The sequence below is a fragment of the Arachis hypogaea genome, chromosome 2 (assembly GCF_003086295.3).
Source record: "Arachis hypogaea cultivar Tifrunner chromosome 2, arahy.Tifrunner.gnm2.J5K5, whole genome shotgun sequence".
In the NCBI taxonomy this organism is placed as follows: domain Eukaryota; kingdom Viridiplantae; phylum Streptophyta; class Magnoliopsida; order Fabales; family Fabaceae; genus Arachis; species Arachis hypogaea.
The window spans coordinates 69,504,286-69,523,844 of NC_092037.1; the positions used below are offsets into that span (position 1 = coordinate 69,504,286).

Consider the following 19,559-nt stretch of genomic DNA (forward strand, 5'->3'; position numbering starts at 1 on the left):
ATTTTTTGGAATAAGTAATTTTTTATGACATCAAAGAAAAAGTTATATATATATATATATATAAAATAAATCAGTAGTACCATCGGTATTAAATTTCAACATCAAAATCATATATATATATATTCTATATCAAATTATTAATTTTAAATTTTATATATAACCAACTAATTAAATACATAAAAATTTCCAAAGTGAAATCAAAACCCTTTTTTCCTTTTTATTCAGGAAACTCAAACTATAACACAAATATAAAACATTAAGATAATCTTACATACATGTGGATCGAGATATGAAAGTTTAAAATAAAACCAACTACGCTAAATTAAGTCTAAATATCGATATGAATCCAAGTTAAAGTTTTATATAAGAACAAACATATTAAACTAAGTGAAGATAAGTTAGAACTTTTACCAACAAAGTGTGTTCAAATAAATTCAAGCAAAAAAGGCGCGTAACAATATTAAAATTTAGGGTTTAACTAATATATATTTTAAGTAAATGTTAAGATTATTATTAGTAAAAGTTTTTAATTTTCTACTTTACTAAATGTAAGAGTTAATACAAGTTTTTAAATCTTTTACTTTTATAAATACATAACAAATATTCTGATACTTAAATTTTATACGTTTTCTATAAAATCTATCTTTGATAATATTAACATTTGTCTCATAACTAAATCCTAAACTTTAAATAAAATGTGATTATGTAGTATTTGTTAATGTAACTATGGTAATTCAGTAATTGTTTCCTTTACTTGTTTCGCTTACCATCAATATAGATTGTTTTGCTTACCATGAACATATCTATTGTCTCCGATTTGGAACGAGTAATGACTAGTGAGCATTTATCATATGTAACAGGGAAAAGGTGTCTCTTAAAGTATTTGATCTTTGAAGCATATATCGATTACTGTCCGTATTCGCTCAATCTAACTCCAAGGAAAAGGTACCCAGCGTTTAACATTTGTGTTTTTCTTTTTACAATGTTTCCCAAGAACTCTTCTCCTCATTCAAAATTTTTCTACTTTGTAGTTTCAACTCTTGAATCAATGGAAATTCTAAGCTCTGTTGCTGGAAAAGTAGCAGAGTATACTGTGGCACCCATTGGAAGGCAATTCAGCTATCTAATATTCTATAAAGCCAATTTTAAGGAGTTAAGTAAACGTGTTACAGATCTTGAGGGCAAAAGAGATGAAATCAAGCAACGTGTTGAAGAAGAAAGAAGGAATGGGAAAACAACTTTTGATGTTGTGCAGAATTGGTTGAACAATGTAGATGATGCCATTGGAGAGGCAAATCAGCTTCAAAATGATCCTCGTCATGCGAAGGTTGGGTGTTCCAGATGTTCATTTCCTAATGTGGTGACACGTCATCAACTCAGTAGAAAAGCTACGAAAATTGTCAAAAATGTTGTTGATATAAAGGGAGAAGGGAACTTTTCCGAAGTAGCTTATCTTCCTGCTCTTGATGTAGTCTCAACATCTACTACAAGGAGTAATAAAAACTTGGAGTCAAGGAAATCAATTACGGAGAATATCATGCATGCTCTAAAAGATCCCAAAGTAAGCATGGTGGGAGTGTATGGGCTTGGTGGTGTGGGTAAGACCACTCTTATGAATGAAGTTGCTCAAATAGCTAAGCATGAGAGGTTGTTTGATGAGGTGGTCATAGCCACTGTGTCAAAAACTCCAGACATCAAAACAATTCAACAGGAGATTGCTGATCAGTTGGGCCTTCATTTCAGGGACGAGAGTGTTGCTTGTAGAGGGAAGCGCCTACATGACAGAATTAAAACAGAGAGATCAATCTTGATAATATTGGATGATATATGGGCAAGACTTGATTTGGAGATGCTCGGAATTCCTTCTGGCAGTGAACATGGTAGTTGCAAATTGTTAATGACTTCTCGAAATAAAGATGTGCTGCAAGTAATGGATGTTCAAAAGGATTTCAAACTTGATGTTTTAAGTGAGGAAGAAAATTGGATCATGTTTGAATCTCTGGCTGGGGATACTGTACATGATATCAATATAAAAGGAACAGCAATTGAAGTTGCAAAAAGATGTGCAGGTTTGCCTCTTCGGCTGGTAACGGTTGCGAGGGCATTGAAAAATAAAAAACTTTATGCCTGGAAAGATGCATTAACCCGGTTGGATGGTTCCAATAGTGGAGACATGGATGCGGTCACTTATTCAGCACTGGAATTGAGTTACAATTGGTTGGAATCTGATGAGATGAAGGATGTATTCTTGCTTTGTTCCGTAATGCGATCCTTTCTTTTACCAGAGTACATAGTGACATGTGCCATGGGTTTAGACCTATTTAAGGGAATAAACACACTGGGCGCTGCAAGAAATAGGGTATACAGAATACTTGACACCTTGAAGGCCTCCTCTCTGTTGTATGAAGGTCGCATGTATTCTTGTCTGTTGTATATGCATGACATTGTTCGAGAAGTAGCTGTATCCATAGCAAAACGGGATCGCCATGTTTTTACAACGAAGTATGGAGATGCCTTAAAGGAATGGCCGACAGAGGGATTTCTAAGAAGCTGCTCCCAGATTGTCCTGGATAATTGCATCATCAATAAGCTTCCTGAAAAGTTAGATTGTCCTAATCTTTTGCTTTTTGTATTGAATAGTGCTGATCGTTTTCTGGAAATCCCTGATTCTTTCTTTGAGGGAATGAAAAGCCTCAAAGTGTTAGAATTGAGATTCATAAACTTGTCTTTGTTACCAACATCTATTTTTGGGCTAATTAGCCTTCAAACATTGAACTTGTTTATATGTGTTCTACAAAGTATGGATGGAATAGGAGCTTTGAAAAATCTAGAAATTCTTAGCCTCTGCTGTTCTTCCATGATAAACTTTCCTAGTGAAATTGGTCAGTTGACTAAGCTAAAAATGTTAGATTTGTGCTACACTGGAATTGAAGTCATCCCGCAAAACTTCATATCAAGATTGATCAGTTTGGAGGAGTTTCACATGACAGATATTTCAATTGATTGGAATGATGAAACCAGCCTTGATGAATTCCGACAGTTGTTGAACTTGACAACTCTACGATTACAAGTTCGTGAGGCTTGCATTTTGCCAAGTGATCTGATGTTTGATAAATTAGAAATGTACAATATAGCTATTGGAGATGTCTGGGAAGAGTCTGATATTGACGACGGAACATGGAAAACATTGAAGCTCAAGCTTGGCACCAATATTCACTTGGAGCCCGGGATCAAAGGATTGATCAGAAGAGCAGAGAATTTGTATTTGGATGAAGTTGAAGGCATTTCGAATGTACTCTATCAATTGAATGGAGACGGATTTCCTCAACTGAAGCACCTCCACATCCAAAATAATGCCTTAATTCAGCACATCATTGATTTTAAAGAGAGGACTCATGTTCCATCCCCCTCATTTCCAAACCTGGAAAAACTGGTCATTCAGAATCTCGATAAGATGGAGAAAATTTATGATGGGCCACTTGCAAACAATTCTTTTGCCAAGCTCCAGGCCATCAAAGTTGAAAACTGTAATAAAGTGAAATATCTAGTTAAAAGCATGTCTCAGCTTTCAGAGCTCGAAGTTTCTCGATGCAAACTTATGGAAAGGATCGTGTTTGAAGATGGTGATGCAAGTGCAATGAATGACGAAACTGTTGAAACCATTCAGTTTCCATTGCTCCATTCTCTAACTTTACAACATTTGGATGAGCTTAAAAGTTTCTTTTCTCATCAGCCAACATCTTCTGCTATACCCCTTTTTAACAATCAAGTAAGTGTTTTACCTTCTATTCTTGTTTCAAATCTTTACGCGCATACAGGTAAGTCCTAAGATGATTATTTTCAATGATAATAGGGTTTTTTAATTTATTTATATATTGTATTTTATGAAGAGTATCGGTGGATCTGAATAATTATGACTGAGCATAAATAACATATCTAATCAAAAGTAGTATTAACTATTAAGTGGTATCTTCTGACTTCTAAAAGATTGGAAGACCATTTTGCTTAGTTGTTAACTTGTTATACTCTGTAAACTAATAAATATATTTATATTAATTTTTTAAGATAAAAATATAATTTTTTTGTTAATATTTTTTTATTATATTTCTATATAGCATATTAAGTTAATTTTAATGTCAAGAAAATATACAATCATCAATCATGAACCAAATTTATAATAACTATGTATTCAATTCAATAAAATTGAAAATGCATTTCACTTATGTGTGTGTGAGAGAATAGCTTAAAACATTTTTTAAAATTATAGTAAAATAATTATTGATCGTCATGAATACTACTAAGTACTTTTTATGGGTACTAAAATCATATTTTAAATGATCATAGAAAATTCTCATTTTCCTTGTACCGTAGGTATGCGATTTTTTTTTTTTTGTTTTTATCACAATTCATTTACTTGTTTTAGTTATTTCTTAGCTACTTTTATTAATTTTATTTTGTTGCATTTCTTTTCAATTATTAGTTTATTACATAACCCCTACAAATTTTGAAATAGCATTGAATGCAAAGGTTTTTATAATCTTTCTTTAAGCTTTTGTTAACATTTTTATATTTCACGTAGGTTGCATTTCCTAATTTGGACACTTTGAAGTTGAGCTCACTCAATTTGAGCAAAATTTGGAAGGATAATCGACACTCTTTTTACAAATTGACAAATTTGATTGTTGAAAATTGTGATGGTCCAAAGTATTTGTTCTCTTCTACTATGGTGGAGAGTTTTTCCAACCTCATAAAGCTTGAAATAAGTGAATGCCATCTAATGGAGGAGATAATAGATCCGGTAGACAGGGACAACAATATTATCACGCTAGAAGAGGTATGATAACTAAATGGTAACTATTGTTTTGGAAAAAAAAAAAAAGAATTGGACTTTTGTTCCAATACTATGTATCAAATAGACATCGTATATTTTTTCACTAGTAACTTCTTTTATTGCTTATTCTTTGTTAATAGTATAATGATAGAAGTTATGTATGGTTTTTAAATTTTTGAATGATAGGTTCGATTCTCCAAATTGCAAACAATTATCTTAAAGGACATGAAGAGTTTGAAGAAGATATGGTACAAAGAATTTTCTAAAGTGAAGACATTACAAGTCAACAATTGTGAGAAAATTAGAGTAATTTTTCCTTCTTCGATGCAGAAAGCATATAATGATCTAGAGGCATTAATGGTTATCGATTGTGTTTCAGTAGAAGAGATATTTCAACTGAGTTCTGATGAAAATTGTAATACAGAACGAACACAACTTAAAAAAATTACTCTAAAAAAATTGCCAAAGCTAAAACAAATATGGAGCAAGGATCCTGAAGGAACTCTTTGCTTTTGCAATCTAGAGGAAATATATGTAGAGACCTGCGAAAACTTGGAATTTGTATTTCCATGTTCAGTAGCCACAAGTTGCTCGCATCTTAAAGAACTTTCAATTAAATGGTGTGGAAACATGAAGGAAATTGTTGCATTGAAGGATGAACCGACGGTCTCAACTACTTCCTTTGAGTTTAACCATTTAAACACTTTGTTGCTTTGGAGGTTATATAATCTCAAAGGGTTCTATGCAGGAAATCACACATTAACATGTCCATCTTTGAGAAAATTAGATGTTACACTATGTGTGAAATTAAATTTGTACAGAACCCTTTCTACAAGTGGCCATCAAAAGCTTCCTGATCAAGCATACATTGTTTCAACGGAGCAACAGTTGGTAGCTGAACAGGTATACTTTTTTTATAGAACAATGCTAGGGGGCCAGCAATATTTGTAATTGGTAGCCATCAATTACCCATCAATGATGATTTGATGGTGTGAGATTGGTGTGAAATTTCATCCAATGGCTCACTTTTCTCTCTCTGCTGGTTACATGCTGGCCAAAATGTAATAAAATTGCTGGTCCCTTAGACTTTTCCTTTTTTATATTACTACATATATCAATTTGCATGAAAGTCCAATGCATATAAACATGGTTCTGTTTTTAATTTATAATTTTTTTTAAAGATTCATTATTACATTGTACATTGAAAAATTGCATTGGTACCGTTATGTCTAAGAACACATAATTTTTCTCCTTTCCAAAATAGCATTCTCAAGCATGAGAACTAGAGTCAGTGTTAATTTTGAAACAAATCATATTAAAAATGGTTAAATATAAAGTTTTTGGTCAAAATAACATTCATACTTTTTCTTTTTGGTTTTAGTCCTTAAAAAATTATTATTCTTGTTCTTGCAGTCAAGAGCATTCTTAAACTATGAAAAAGCAAGTTAAATATTGACGTGATAATGTTATTGTACTAATTTAGACAATTTTTAAATTTTATTGAAAGAAAATAATAAAAATAAAATAAAAATTGAAGATTTTATAGGTTTAAAATATTAATTTAAGGTAAAATGAAATTTGATTAAGTGAAAAATATGAAATATATGTACAAAAGTTAAGTTACAAAATGTTACAAGAAAAATGTTAGAAATTAAATTCTTTATATATGCAATTAATTATTTGAATAGTTCGTTGGTAATTATTGGTATAGAATTGAGGATTTAAAGTATTTTGGCACAATTCCAAATTTTAAAAACGAAATTGCTTTTAAAAAAAAAAGAATTCTAGAAACGAAATGGAAATTATAGTAGCAAATTTGAAGTCTACGATGTGAATAAACACAGTAGATTTGTGCTCTTTATTCTCTTCTTTCGTTTTTTTTTAAATGTTGTCTTTATTCTTTTTTACAAATTACGAGACAGACTAACATTTTAAGATTACTAATTACTACGAATTAATAAACGCTAGATTTTCTTTCTTTATTATTTTTTTAAAGGACATTGAAAATAGTATCTTATTGTAAATGTAAATTCTGTTTTGTATATGTTCAAGGTAATTCCTAATTTGGAACACTTGAGAATAGACGAAAAGGATGCTACCAAGATATTTCAATCCCAAAATATAGGTCGCTTCTTCAACAAAATATCATCTCTTAGTCTGTGTATGTATGAGGACGAAGGTTCTACTTTTCCCAATCAGGTTTTGCAGAATATATGCAGTTTGAAATCGCTAGGCGTTGAGTGGAGTTCCTTTAAGAAGATATTTCAAGATAAAAGATTTGGAGAGAAAAAGAAATGTGCAAAACTCCAACAGTTAACACTGCATCAATTACCAAATCTTCAACATATATGTGAAGAAGGACTGCAAATTGACCCAGTTCTTGAGCTTCTTGAATGTTTATATGTTGATGGATGTTCAAGTTTGAAAAACCTGGTTCCTTCCTCTGTTAGCTTTTGCTATTTGACCGATCTTGAGGTAGTAAATTGCAATAGTATGATAAACTTACTTTCACCTCCTACAGCAAGAAGTCTAACCAAGCTCATAGGAATGAAGGTAACACAATGTGATTCACTTGAGGAAATAATATCCAAAGAGGGAGAAGAGATGACAAATGACATCATATTTTTCTGTTTGGAAACTTTGGTGTTGGATTGTTTACCAGGACTCGGTAGGTTTTGCTCCCAAAAGTGCTTTCTAAGGTTCCCATTGTTGCATGAGGTACTAGTTAGAGAATGTGCTCGCATGATGTACTTCTCTGAGGGGAACACAACAAGCACACCAATGCTTCAAAAAGTACAAACATCAGAGAATAGTAAAGAATTTTCTTGGAAAGGAAATTTGAATGGCACCATAAAAAACATGTTTGAAGATGAGGTATGCTTTATTTTACTAATTGAATTTAATTTGCTTCTTTTTCTAGATTGGATGCAAAATGGCTAAGTTTGTTGTATAATATCTGTGGCTTTAAATAAGAAACCAGAACTGAAGGCTACCTATTATTTACCCCTTTTTTTGCCAAAATGAAAGGGAAAAAGACAGAATAAAGTCAGGGGCATAAATCCTTGTTCTAAATCGCATTAACATGTCTGGAAAAAAAATATATTAACATTGAATTTTAAAGGGGACCTTTTTTTCTCTTTTACACGAATATTAAAAATTTATTTTTTAATGATATAAATTATTAGAAGATGATGTATTCGATGCTCACATTTTTTTACATGAACATATTGAAATTATATAAATAAGAATAATGGTCATTATTTATGTTCTTGTTCTCGTCATTTCCAACCATCTAAACAAAAGGTCAAAAGTATAACTTGATTAAACTTGGAAATACATAACAGTTTGGCCATTTTGAATTTGCATTCTTAGTGTGGCATGTCGTGTGTTTGTATTTTCTATTTGATATTCTTTTTAAAAAATATAGCTTAATAATTAAAAAAAGAGAATAGTATCATCAAATACAAGTAGTGTTTGCTTACACAATTATAAATTTACAAACTCTACTGAATGTACACAGGTACGTAGTTTCAAGGATTTAAATCTATCAAAATATCCTGAGCTAAAAGAGTTATGGTATGGTCAACTTCGGAGCAATATATTCAACAATTTGAAGAAGTTAGTGGTTCACAATTGTGAGTTTTTAACCGATGTGCTCTTTTATCCAAATTTAATAGATGCGCTTGTGAATTTAGAAGAACTAGATGTAAGAGACTGTAATTCTTTAATGGCGGTGTTTGATATTGTGAAAGAAACATTTGCGGAAGAAATTGTGGCAAAGAAATGTTCTCTTTTGAAAAAGTTAATTCTTTGCAGTCTTCCAAATTTGAAGCATATTTGGAAGGAAGATCCCAACACAACTTTGAGCTTTCAGAATCTATGTCAAGTCTCTGTTATGGATTGTCCAAGCTTAAAAAGTCTCTTTCCACTCTCTGTAGCTATTGATATGGCCCAACTTGAAGGCCTTGTAGTATCAAGATGTGGGATTGAGGAGATAGTTGATAATAAAAGACAGACAAGGGAGATGATTAAATTTGTGTTTCCTCATTTAAGGACCTTGTGGCTACAAAAGTTGCTTAAACTGAGGACATTCTTTTCTAGCATCTATTCTATTCAATGTAAATCTTTGATAGATTTGTTTGTGGTCAACTGTCCAAAATTGAGGCTATTTCAGACAACCTATCTCAGTTGCCAAGAGCGAGCTACGGATGATAAAATTTCTATCCCAATGCATCAACCTCTTTTCCCAGTTGAAGAGGTATGGACAGTTAATATTTCATCTTAGATTCTGTTTTTTCACATGTTGATTTTTTTTCTTAAAATCAGTATTAATTTTTTTAAAAAAATAAATAAAACCAACTCTTCTAGGAACCCTTGTATTGTTGCACAAAGATTTTTCTCTGAGACAGTAGTATAGCTCTCATTCATAGAACAATATTTTCAAAATTGATGATTGGGAATATCTTTTATTTTTATTTTTATCTAGCACACTCTATACATGCTAAATAGCTTTTGTTACCAAGTCCATGAAGATAAAATCTAGATCTCCTAATTTATTTTAGGCTAAATTAATTTGTTAGTCTTTATATTTTTTTCATATTTATAATTAGATTCTTATATTTTAATAATTTTTAATTAGGTCTTTATATTAATTTTAAATTTGTAATTAGATTTTAATTTTTTTTTGGGTTGCTCGCTCGATATTCGGGGCTTCATTCCGATTAATCCCGAAGACCTGCTTAAGCGAATCCAAGTCACTTGTGACGTGGATCAACTCCTGTTGGTGTGTAATTAGTTTCTTATTAATAAATAGTAAACGTTACAAAAAAATATTTTTAAACATTTCACACTATTAGTAAATATGTCTCAGCATAGTCTGTAAGTTAAATATTTTTAGAATAATAAGGACTACAAATTAAAAAATTGGTATAGAAACCAATTAGAATTAAAACTTTTAAAGTCTAAGGAGTTAATTACAAATTCAATGAATTTATAAAGTCTAGCAAAATAATTTAACCATTAATCTATACATTAATTCGAATAACGTGTATAAAAATGTACAAATATATTATTAGGTATGGTAGAAACTAAAAATAATTAAAAATCTAATTATGCATAGTATTGTAAATGTTATGTAACATTAAAGAAAATAAAATGGTTTAACTCGAAATCTAGTAATCATTTTTTACATCTTTTATTTGGTGAGCATGTAATGTTTCATATCTGACTTTTTGTTCTCTCTTTCCTAATATCCCATTAAAACTACCCCTTTTTTCTTTCTGTGTTGTGCTACTAGGAGTGAATTCTGAATTCTCCAGAAATACCCCTACTATGTGTTATATACGGTTATGGATTTTTAATTTTTTTTTTTATAAAACATCAGTGATATTTTATCTTTATATAATTAAAAAAAGTTTTATTACATAACACCAGTGACGTTTTTGGCTTTATATAATTAAAAATATTTTTTTATTATAAAATATCAGTATGTTTTATCTTTATATAATTAAAAAAAATATTTCAAAACATCTTTACATAATTTAAAAACAAATTTATAATATAACTAAATATTATACTACTACTATAACAGTATAAAATACTAAAATAACTAAATATTCTCGTATTTTATATAAAAATCTGTAATATATAAAAAGTTGGGCCCTAAAGCTAATGCTCAACATAAATAGCTTTATGCAATAAAAGAAATTATACGAAATACATTAAGAATTTAATTTCAATCATGTATCATTAGTATAAACGAGTTTTACATTTACATTAGACAATTACTTGGGGAATAATCATCCACAAGAAAATATATTATTAAAGGATTCTGTAAAATGACTTACACGATAAATACATCAAAATAAATTCAAATATTCATTATTATAGATTTAGTTACATGTAATCCATTGAAATGCATTCGTGTCAAATAATTAAATGTCATTTATCATTCGGTATTATTTTTGCTTACCTTTACACACGTGACACGTCCTTTTTAAGAATATTTTATGTAATTTGTAGTTTTTATGGTTTACAATTTCTAATACCGAAAATCCGAAATTATTTTGTCATATGTATAGTATATTATTGAAATATGACATTTTTTTTTGTTTTTTGCATTGATGCATATAGAAGCATTGTATATGATAATAGTGAAAGAGTGTGAAAAAATAAGGGAAAAGCTCTGCATACAAGTCATTAGGGCTTGTATGCCTTATAAGTTCATTAAACAATAAAATCAAAATACGCGCTGCTCTACGTACGTTGATTACACGCGCTATATAACATTCCGCGTATATCTAACTACCAAATTTAAAATATTTGTTTCCTTCTTCGTTTTCGATATTTTGAGATTTGGTTGTTCTTCTTCTCGCGCGTCTTTTCTCCTTCTTCTCCATCGTTCTTTTCCTCTCCTTTTCTCACTGGTATGTTCTTCGTTTACGTTACCTTTTTCTCTCTCTGCAACTCGAGCTTCGTTTTCTATTTTGATTTGTTGTTTTCTGAAATCAAAGTTTGAACTCGTTTTGAAGATAATGGATCATTCAACCTCAGATTGTCAGCTGAATCCAGGCGAAGTGGATTATGAATTTGAATCTAACGAAGTTCCTGAGGTTTGATTTACATAGGATTAGTATGAATTTTCTTTCAGTATTTTGTATAGCATTGTGTAGTTGAAAAATTGCTGAACATTGACTGTGAAAGTAACACGTTAACATGAATTTGTCGATTCAATGTATTAGTTGTGATTAATTACCTGGAATTTATAGCAGACGCTCGGGTATAGATCAATTCTTCTTGGGTGTATTTTAGCTAGAAGTGTGGGTGTATCTACACTTTACTGGTTTTTTGTTATTTTAATTGAGTTGTTGTTGTTCAGGTGTATTATATCAGACATGATTGGGTGTGTTTTTAGTTTTTGACATGGTGTATTCTGTAGCCTGTGTATTTACAGTTTATGGCTTTAAAGGTCATTCTGTAGTTGAGTTGTTGCGGTTCGGGTGTATCATATTAGATATGATTGGGTGTATGTGAATCATATCTATGGGTGTATTCACAGTTCTGACACGGTGTATTGTGCAGCCTCTCTCGGTTGTTGATGACGAGCTTGTTCCGAAGGTCTGAATGACCTTTACCACCCTTGAAGATGCTGGAAAATTTTACAGGAACTACGCCAAGGCTGCAGGTTTCTCTACAAGAGTTCGGTGCACAAATAGGAAGGGAAACGAGATTAAGAATCAATTGATTACATGTAGCAGAGAGGGAAAATGGAAATCTAAAATATCTCCGACCGAGAAGACCAATCCGACAGCCGGTTTAAACTGTCCTGCAAGAATTTATATACACACATTGAAGGATGTCGGTGCTTGGATCATTTCAAAAGTTGTGCTGGATCATTCACACCCCTGCTGTCCAAGCAAAGCAGAGATGCTCAAACAGCACAGGGAACTAAGCATGTCCATTCGTCGTACGATAGAGAATAACGAGGAGGCCGGTATCAGATCAAGCAAAACCTACCAATCATTTGTTGCGGCTGCCGGGGGTCACTGCGAGTTAAATTTTATCGAAAAGGACGTGAGGAATTACATTACCAGGGAAGTGCGGAATGTTTCCGAACAAGAAGATGCAAAGGAATTCGGGAAATATTTCTTAAGAATGAAAGAGAAGAATCCAAATTTCTTTTTTGAGCTCGAACTCGAGGAGGATCAATCGATTAAGCTGGCTTTTTGGGCCGATGCAAGAAGTAGAGCCGCCTTTGAGTATTTCGGAGACGTCATTTCATTCGACACCACCTACAATACAAACAGGTAACAAACTGTCCCTGTTTATGATGCTAAATTAATTTATTTTTACGAATCCGCGGCAGAGGTGTATATTGGATGTTTCATTGGGTGTATTCGAAGCATTTGTTGGGGTGTACCTAATGATTTTGCATTCTGGACCATGGTAATTTGTTTCAGGTATAATTTGGTCTGTGGTTCTTTTGTCGGGGTGAATCACCACGGTCAATCAACACTTCTCGGATGCTCTTTGATGAAGAACGAAGAAATTGAATCATTCAAATGGTTATTTCAATGCTGGCTTCGTTGCATGGGAGGAAACGCTCCGAAAGGGTTTCTCACCGATCAGTGCGCATCAATGAAAAGGGCTTTAGAGGCCTGTATGCCAACAACAGTTCACCGCTGGTGTATTTGGCACATCATGAAGAAGATTCCAAGCAAATTAAACGGGTACAAGGGACATGCCAATATCGAACAAGAAATGAGCCATGTTGTTTGGAACTCTCATAGCAAAGACTCATTCGATAGGAATTGGAACGATTTTCTGCTGAATTTTGGTCTTGCGGACAACAAGTGGCTTTCAGGTAATGTGTTTTTAAAATCTGCAGCAGAGGTGTAAATTGTATGTTCTCTCGGGTGTATTTTACAGTCTGTGTTTGGGTGTATTATGCAGATCTGTACGAAGACCGTCACATATGGGTTCCTATCTATCTGGATCACCACTTCTGGGCAGGGATGAGAAGCACACAAAGGAGCGAGAGCATGCATTCATTTTTTAACAAGTACATCACCCGGAACAGCTCGCTTATTCAGTTCGTCAAACAATACGATAATTGCCTCGGAAGCAGGGAGCAAGCAGAGAGAGAATCAGATGCTGCAGATTTTCATACGGTCATACCGTGTTCAACCAAATCCTCCATTAAAGCTCAGTTTCAAAATGCGTACACTCATGCAAAGTTTAGGGAAGTCCAAGCGCAATTCAGAGGAAAGGCGAATTGCATCACCAGATTAAAGAATTCCGCTCTAGGCTATTCAATATACGAAGTTGGAGAACAAGTTTCCAGCTCAATATTCAACAAGTTCGCTGTTACCTACGACTTAGTTGCAGCCGAGGTAAAATGCCAATGCTTATTATTCGAGTCGAGAAGGATACTGTGCCGTCACGCACTAAGCGTGTTAAGCTTCGAACAAGTAAGCCAAGTGTCCCCTAGATATATACTGGAACGATGGAGCAAGAAGGTAAAGAGGCGACACACACACATCAAGAGCAGCCACGACGAGCCACTAATGGAGCCAAGAAGCAAGAGGTTCGACCAATTGGTTTTTCGTTCGCAAAATATTTGCGAATTTGCCTCCGAATCGGAGGAGCTGACTGCAATTCTGCACCGTGCATACGATAACGCCATGGCCGAGATGGAAGCATTAAAAGCCAAAAGGAAGGGGACATCTTCTTTATCCCACGAAGATGCCAACTTGGAATCCGTTAACGAGCTTCAAAGCCCGCCAAGGATTCGAACAAGAGGACGTCCAAAAAACATGCTAGGTTCAAAGCTGGAGAAACAAATTGCAAATGCCACAAAGAAGAAGAAGATGAAAGTTTTAAGCGAGGTAAAAGTAATGTTCTTTAAATTTGTGGCGATTGAGTTTATTTTTCTCGTTAATAGTTTAGCTAATGTGTGAGTGTTATATTCAGATAAACCTGTTTGATGCTACATCAGCGGCGCATTCAAATTGCAGCTAATATCAAGGACACGTTATAAATTATCAGTTCAGGGTACCAGCAGCAGGGGATAACTCTTTGGGTGTATAGTTTTATAGAATATGGGTGTAAAAGCATTGTTCTTTTTGGGTGTATTTTTGTTAATTCACAATTTACATATAGACACATATATAGATACATATAGAACAAAAGCTGTAAAAATTTGCAGGTTATGGGCGTATATTTCATTTGATGTTTTTCTTCATCTTTTAGTACATGTAATTCATACATTTTGAATACAGCACAGACAGTTGGGTGTATATTTTATTCAATCTTGGGTGTATTATTAGACTTGCGTTGGGTGTAACAGTTTATAATTTACGTTTATATATGCCTTGATTTTTTGCTTCATATTTTACCACCTGTAATACAGCTTTTGAATACATCACAGGCAGTTTACCAGCACAGATAGTTTAACTATGGGAAGAAATATACATGGAATAGAAGTTGTTGATAAATGGCAAATATTTAAATCATTTGTTCAATTTACAAACTACCCAGCAGTTGGATTACCCAGTTTCTATATCAGCAGAATTAATCTAATAAAACGGACTCAATAATACAGAGGATGGCTTCGACAGCCTTATAGCACTACTCTCTCTAGTTGCCCGATCTCTCTGTTTATTCATCTCACTGAATAGTATCCGGGAAGCATACTCCACTCTATAGTGGTCCACCTCCTCCTACAATTAAAAAGTATGTTATGTTTAAACAGAAATATTAATTCAGTAAAGTAATACAGAGTTATATAGTTCTAAAGACAGTTACCTGTGGCCAATTATCCCATTCATACTTCCCCTTTTTAATGTTTTTCGGCTCAATTAACTCAAGCCACTTCATTACGTAGATAGCGCAGTCATAGCTGAAAACGAAGAAAATAAATTACAAATCTCATTTAGGAAAGTTTAATGTTCAGAGTCACAAATTTATACCTTGTTTTTTGGCCTGATATTTTAACATATGATGCTTTAATTTTCTTCTCGTTCTCCCCTTTCTCCAGAGGTTCCCCACCGGCATATGTTATCAATCTTGAAAATACATATCCCTTAAATACCAAAACAAATCAGTAATACACCCGAATGAATGGACAAGATACACCCAACGGAATGCACAATATACAACCAACACAACTAACGAAATAGACCTATCTATTAAAGTAAAGAAGACAGAGGCAACTTACAGTGAATTTATTAATGTCCTTTCTCTCATCGCTTGGAGCTTTTTTGTGTAGCGGGTCAAGTATTTGACATTTCCGCTTTGTTCTATTTATCAGCCATAACCACCAATGCCCCGAGTGGCAAACAGGAGCAAAAATCTGAAGGATTGCCACATTTCAACAGTGTGTTATTTTATTTGGCATATAAGTAAATAAGCGAACTAACAAATTTAGCAAACGAAAACTTACATATGGATGCGAAGTTAATTTTTTTCTATCTATGAAGGGAATGAAACTCGGGTAGGCTTCCACCCTGAATTCCTTTTTCATTTTCGGTGATATGAATTCCCCCTTTGGGTGATCCGAAAGTGCCATGCTCTGCAAGAATTGCGAAACAAGAAATGAAATACCGAAAATACACAGCTTACACCCAATCGAACCTAAACAATACACCCAAATCAATACAAAAAATACATCCAAAGTTCGTAGAAGTAACACTTACCACAATATCGGGGGGGGGGGAGACAATATATTTGTTCCTGAAACCTCTTTTCATTTTTCTGGTTTAGGATGAGGCAGATGGCAGATACAATCTAGAAATATATGCCGAAATCAATTTTATATTAATAAACATTGCAGTTGACTTTGGTGTAAAAACATTAATGTTAGTCTAATATTACCTGAGATTCTATATCACTTTTTACCTGGAGGGATGCAAGGTGCATTCTTATCAAAATATATTCTCCTTGGCCAATCAGAGTGCACATCTCTTCATACTCGTTAGTATTTCCATCTGCGTCTTCCTTCAGTCTCATCCCCCAGATGTAGCACTTTTGTTTCATATCATCTGGAATTCGATTTATTCCCCCAGGAGTTTCAAACTTTGCAGAACTTTCTCCCCCAGTCTCCCTCTGAATTTGTGGACTTTCGTCTTTTTTCTTCGCCGCACTGCTTGCTAATTTTTGGACCAAACTGTCTAATTGTTCTAGCATACTTGCAGTTTCTGGAGATTTTTCCCTTTCTGTCTCCTGCGTTGACGCCCCCTCCTGGCTTGAATCAGTCAATCCAAGGCTGAATGATGGCATCCCTGGATCTGTTTTAGGAACATAGGTTGTTGTCCGTGCCATCATCAATAGGGCAGCAGCGTCTTCTGCGGCTGGATGACTGCGTCATGATGTATAAGAATAAGAGTAAGAATAAGAATATACGGATGATAAGCAAAGATTGATTTTAGTCTGATGAACTTAAATTTTAGTTGGAGCTGGGGGAAGCGTGGGTGTGGTTTCTTGAAGTTCTTTGGGGGGTTCAGGAGTGCTGCACAATTACACAAAATTAATCATGGCGTAAAAAAAAATTGATCAGGAACAATATACACCCAAACTGTTAGCAAATATACACCCAAACTCTAAACAAATATACACCCAATACTATTTCTTACGTTTCTGTAGTCCCTTCAATCCGTAGCATAGGGGTTGGTTCGAAATCTGTGTCAGTGGTTGTTTGGGATGCCGGCACAAAAACCTGGATCGGGACTCTAAACAAGAAGAAAAATGAAAGGTTAACAACGTATTTGAAAATAATAAGGTTATAAGGTTGAAATATTCTTGGAAAACTCACACTGCAAGCACTTCTGACGGTGTTTGTTCCCTCACAACTATCATATTCGAATCAGTCGGAATCAACCTAAAATACACCCAAAGAAGGTCAAAAAATACACCCAAACAATTCAAAAAGAAGACGGGCTTTGTTTTTTGAGAACTTACATACTTGCAGTTTTTGCTTTTTTTTGCTGCCTTTTTTTTCTTGAATAAAATAATAAAGGACTTTTTTTTTCTAAAAAAATATATATACAAAATTAGAAGTAGAAGGTAATAGAAGAACAAAAGTAACGGTTATTTGAAAGAGAAATTACATGCTCTGTGACGGCTGGTTTACACTACTCTGTTCTGTGCGTCCTTGAGAGGAAGGATCATCACTTCCCAAGTTCACAGCCGGTAGTCTAAACAGATTTCATGTTATTCAGACAAAATAAGATACAGGTATAAAATACACCCAAATGAATGCACGAGATACAACCAACCGAATGGACAATATACACCCAACAAAACAAACGAAATATACCAACTTAGTAAACAACATACATCCAACTTGATCCACAAAATACACCCAAATGGTTCACAAAATACATCCAAATCTCAAATAATAACAAGATTTTATTAAATAATAAAGCTTCTTATGTTTCAGAGGACACATAGCGACCTTCTGTCGATCGCATGTCAGCTTGGTTCTCCCTGCGAAACAAGATACAATTATTAGCAAACAAAACACACCAAAATCTCAAATACACAGCCCAGCAAGACATACCCCTCTGCAGCAGATTTATCAACATTTTCCCTTAGCCATTCATCGAGTTCGTCACTTGATATTTCATATCTCTCACTACATTCATAAAATAAGATGTTAACAAAAATAATTACGATGATAGACCGTAATATAGCTTACGAGGTACTGTACCCGTCAAAGTATTGATCTTCTTCAGGAGGTGAATCCTCCACAACAACTTTTTTCTTTTTTTGTTGTGTTCTGGGTGAAAAAAAAAGAGTACCAATCAGAAATAAAAAATTAATTTTATCACAGAATATTATCCAAAGAAGTGCTTACTTTTTTGGTGTTGTTTTTGTTTTTTTCTTTTTCTTCTCCTTCTCCGCAGGTGATGATTCTTCGCTCCTATAAGTTAATAATAGACACTTCAGTTAATACACGAAATCTTTATAATGAAGCCAAAAGAAAGGAGTAATAATTTCAGGACATTACTCATCACTTGGTTCAAATTCAGATTCTGAATCAGAATCTGACTCCTCTTGCCTCTGCTTTCTTTTTCTGGAGTCCATTCTGGAAGGCAAACAATCATCATTTAGAACATACTAAAAATACACCCAAATAAATTCACGAAATACACCCAACTGAATATACAATATACACCCAACGCAGCAAACGAAACACACCCTGCTTAATAAACTACATACACCCAACGTGATCAAACAAAATACACCCAACTCGAAAAAGAAATTACACCCAAGTATGGTACTTACTTTTTTCCCTTTTTGCTGGGGTGTTTTCTTCCTGAATCCTCTGAGTCTTCTTGAGCCTCAGACTCAGAGGTAGAAGTGTCACTATCAGTAGTTTCTATCTCCAAAGACGATGTTGGACTCGCCTTCCTTTTTTTTGTTTTTTTTATTTCTTTTTTTTTTTTCTTTTTTTTCATTTTTTCTCTTGTCTCTGCCATCTTCACAATCCCCTGAAACATGAGATATTTTAGTTAGCAGCATTCAGGTAAATAAAATACACCCAACTTATTATGTTTACTTACCAAAATTTCCTCTCTTTCTGCAATCATTCTTTCCACCAACTGCTCCTTAGTCCAGTTGGCAATCCAGGGCTTTGGTGGTCTTTCAGTCCTGTTCTTGCCTTTGTTTTTTGAAAGATGAAAGTAGATTATCATCAGGGTGAAGAGGCAGCCATTAATTGCCTTCTTCTTCTTCTCCTGGTAGTCTGTGATGCCCTTGACCATGAAGGTCAAAACATGCCCCCCAGTTTCTCTCCGATATGCCGTCCATCTTAAAAATTGGGGCCAGGTGCACGGGCGATATTTTGTTTATCGTCGTTGGCAAAAGGAATGCCATCTGTATGTAGAGGATGAATATCCTCTTGAACATCAGGCGTTCCTCTTCATTGCCAACGCCGATTTCCATCATTTCATCGGTAAGACTTTTGAGGGTCTTACCCTGGAATCTTCTATAAATTATTTTGTCATCATCAGAAAGTTTCTTATACTCAACTTTCTCAGGAAATAGATCTCCTACAAAAAGGAAGACAACAAAGTATCCAAGTCGGTTCAAATACACCCAAGCATCAACTTAATATACACCTATAATTTTAAGCTAGTTACCTGTTGCATTGATGCCAAGCGCATGACCTATTTTTTTTGGTGTTATTTGGAAAGAACCATATCCTGTCTTCAGTCTGTTCTCCCCA

The 19,559-nt window shown here is 33.8% G+C and overlaps 2 protein-coding genes across 4 annotated transcripts in view; both read left to right on the forward strand.

The window, feature by feature from the left end:
• The window catches only part of LOC112747452 (disease resistance protein At4g27190), a 46,602-nt gene that overhangs the window by 17,193 nt on the left and 9,850 nt on the right, over positions 1 to 19,559 (forward strand). The window contains exons 4-10 of one of the 3 annotated variants that reach the window (XM_072218605.1): positions 861 to 945; positions 1,032 to 3,769; positions 4,580 to 4,834; positions 5,018 to 5,734; positions 6,884 to 7,705; positions 8,352 to 9,089; positions 11,362 to 11,600. In XM_072218605.1, coding sequence (XP_072074706.1) covers positions 1,049 to 3,769; positions 4,580 to 4,834; positions 5,018 to 5,734; positions 6,884 to 7,705; positions 8,352 to 9,089; positions 11,362 to 11,448 — 5,340 coding nt within the window. In that variant the 5' untranslated portion in view covers positions 861 to 945; positions 1,032 to 1,048 and the 3' untranslated portion in view covers positions 11,449 to 11,600. Of the gene's footprint in view, positions 1 to 860; positions 946 to 1,031; positions 3,770 to 4,579; positions 4,835 to 5,017; positions 5,735 to 6,883; positions 7,706 to 8,351; positions 9,090 to 11,361; positions 11,601 to 19,559 lie in introns of those variants that run through there. The other 2 variants (XM_072218606.1, XM_025795478.3) reach the window with 2 other exon arrangements.
• Positions 11,904 to 14,659, forward strand: LOC140179592 (protein FAR-RED IMPAIRED RESPONSE 1-like). The gene is made up of 4 exons (XM_072218610.1): positions 11,904 to 12,636; positions 12,790 to 13,193; positions 13,283 to 14,217; positions 14,303 to 14,659. Exons 1-4 carry the CDS (start codon positions 11,954 to 11,956, stop codon positions 14,348 to 14,350), a joined length of 2,070 nt encoding a protein of 689 aa, XP_072074711.1. The 5' UTR covers positions 11,904 to 11,953; the 3' UTR covers positions 14,351 to 14,659.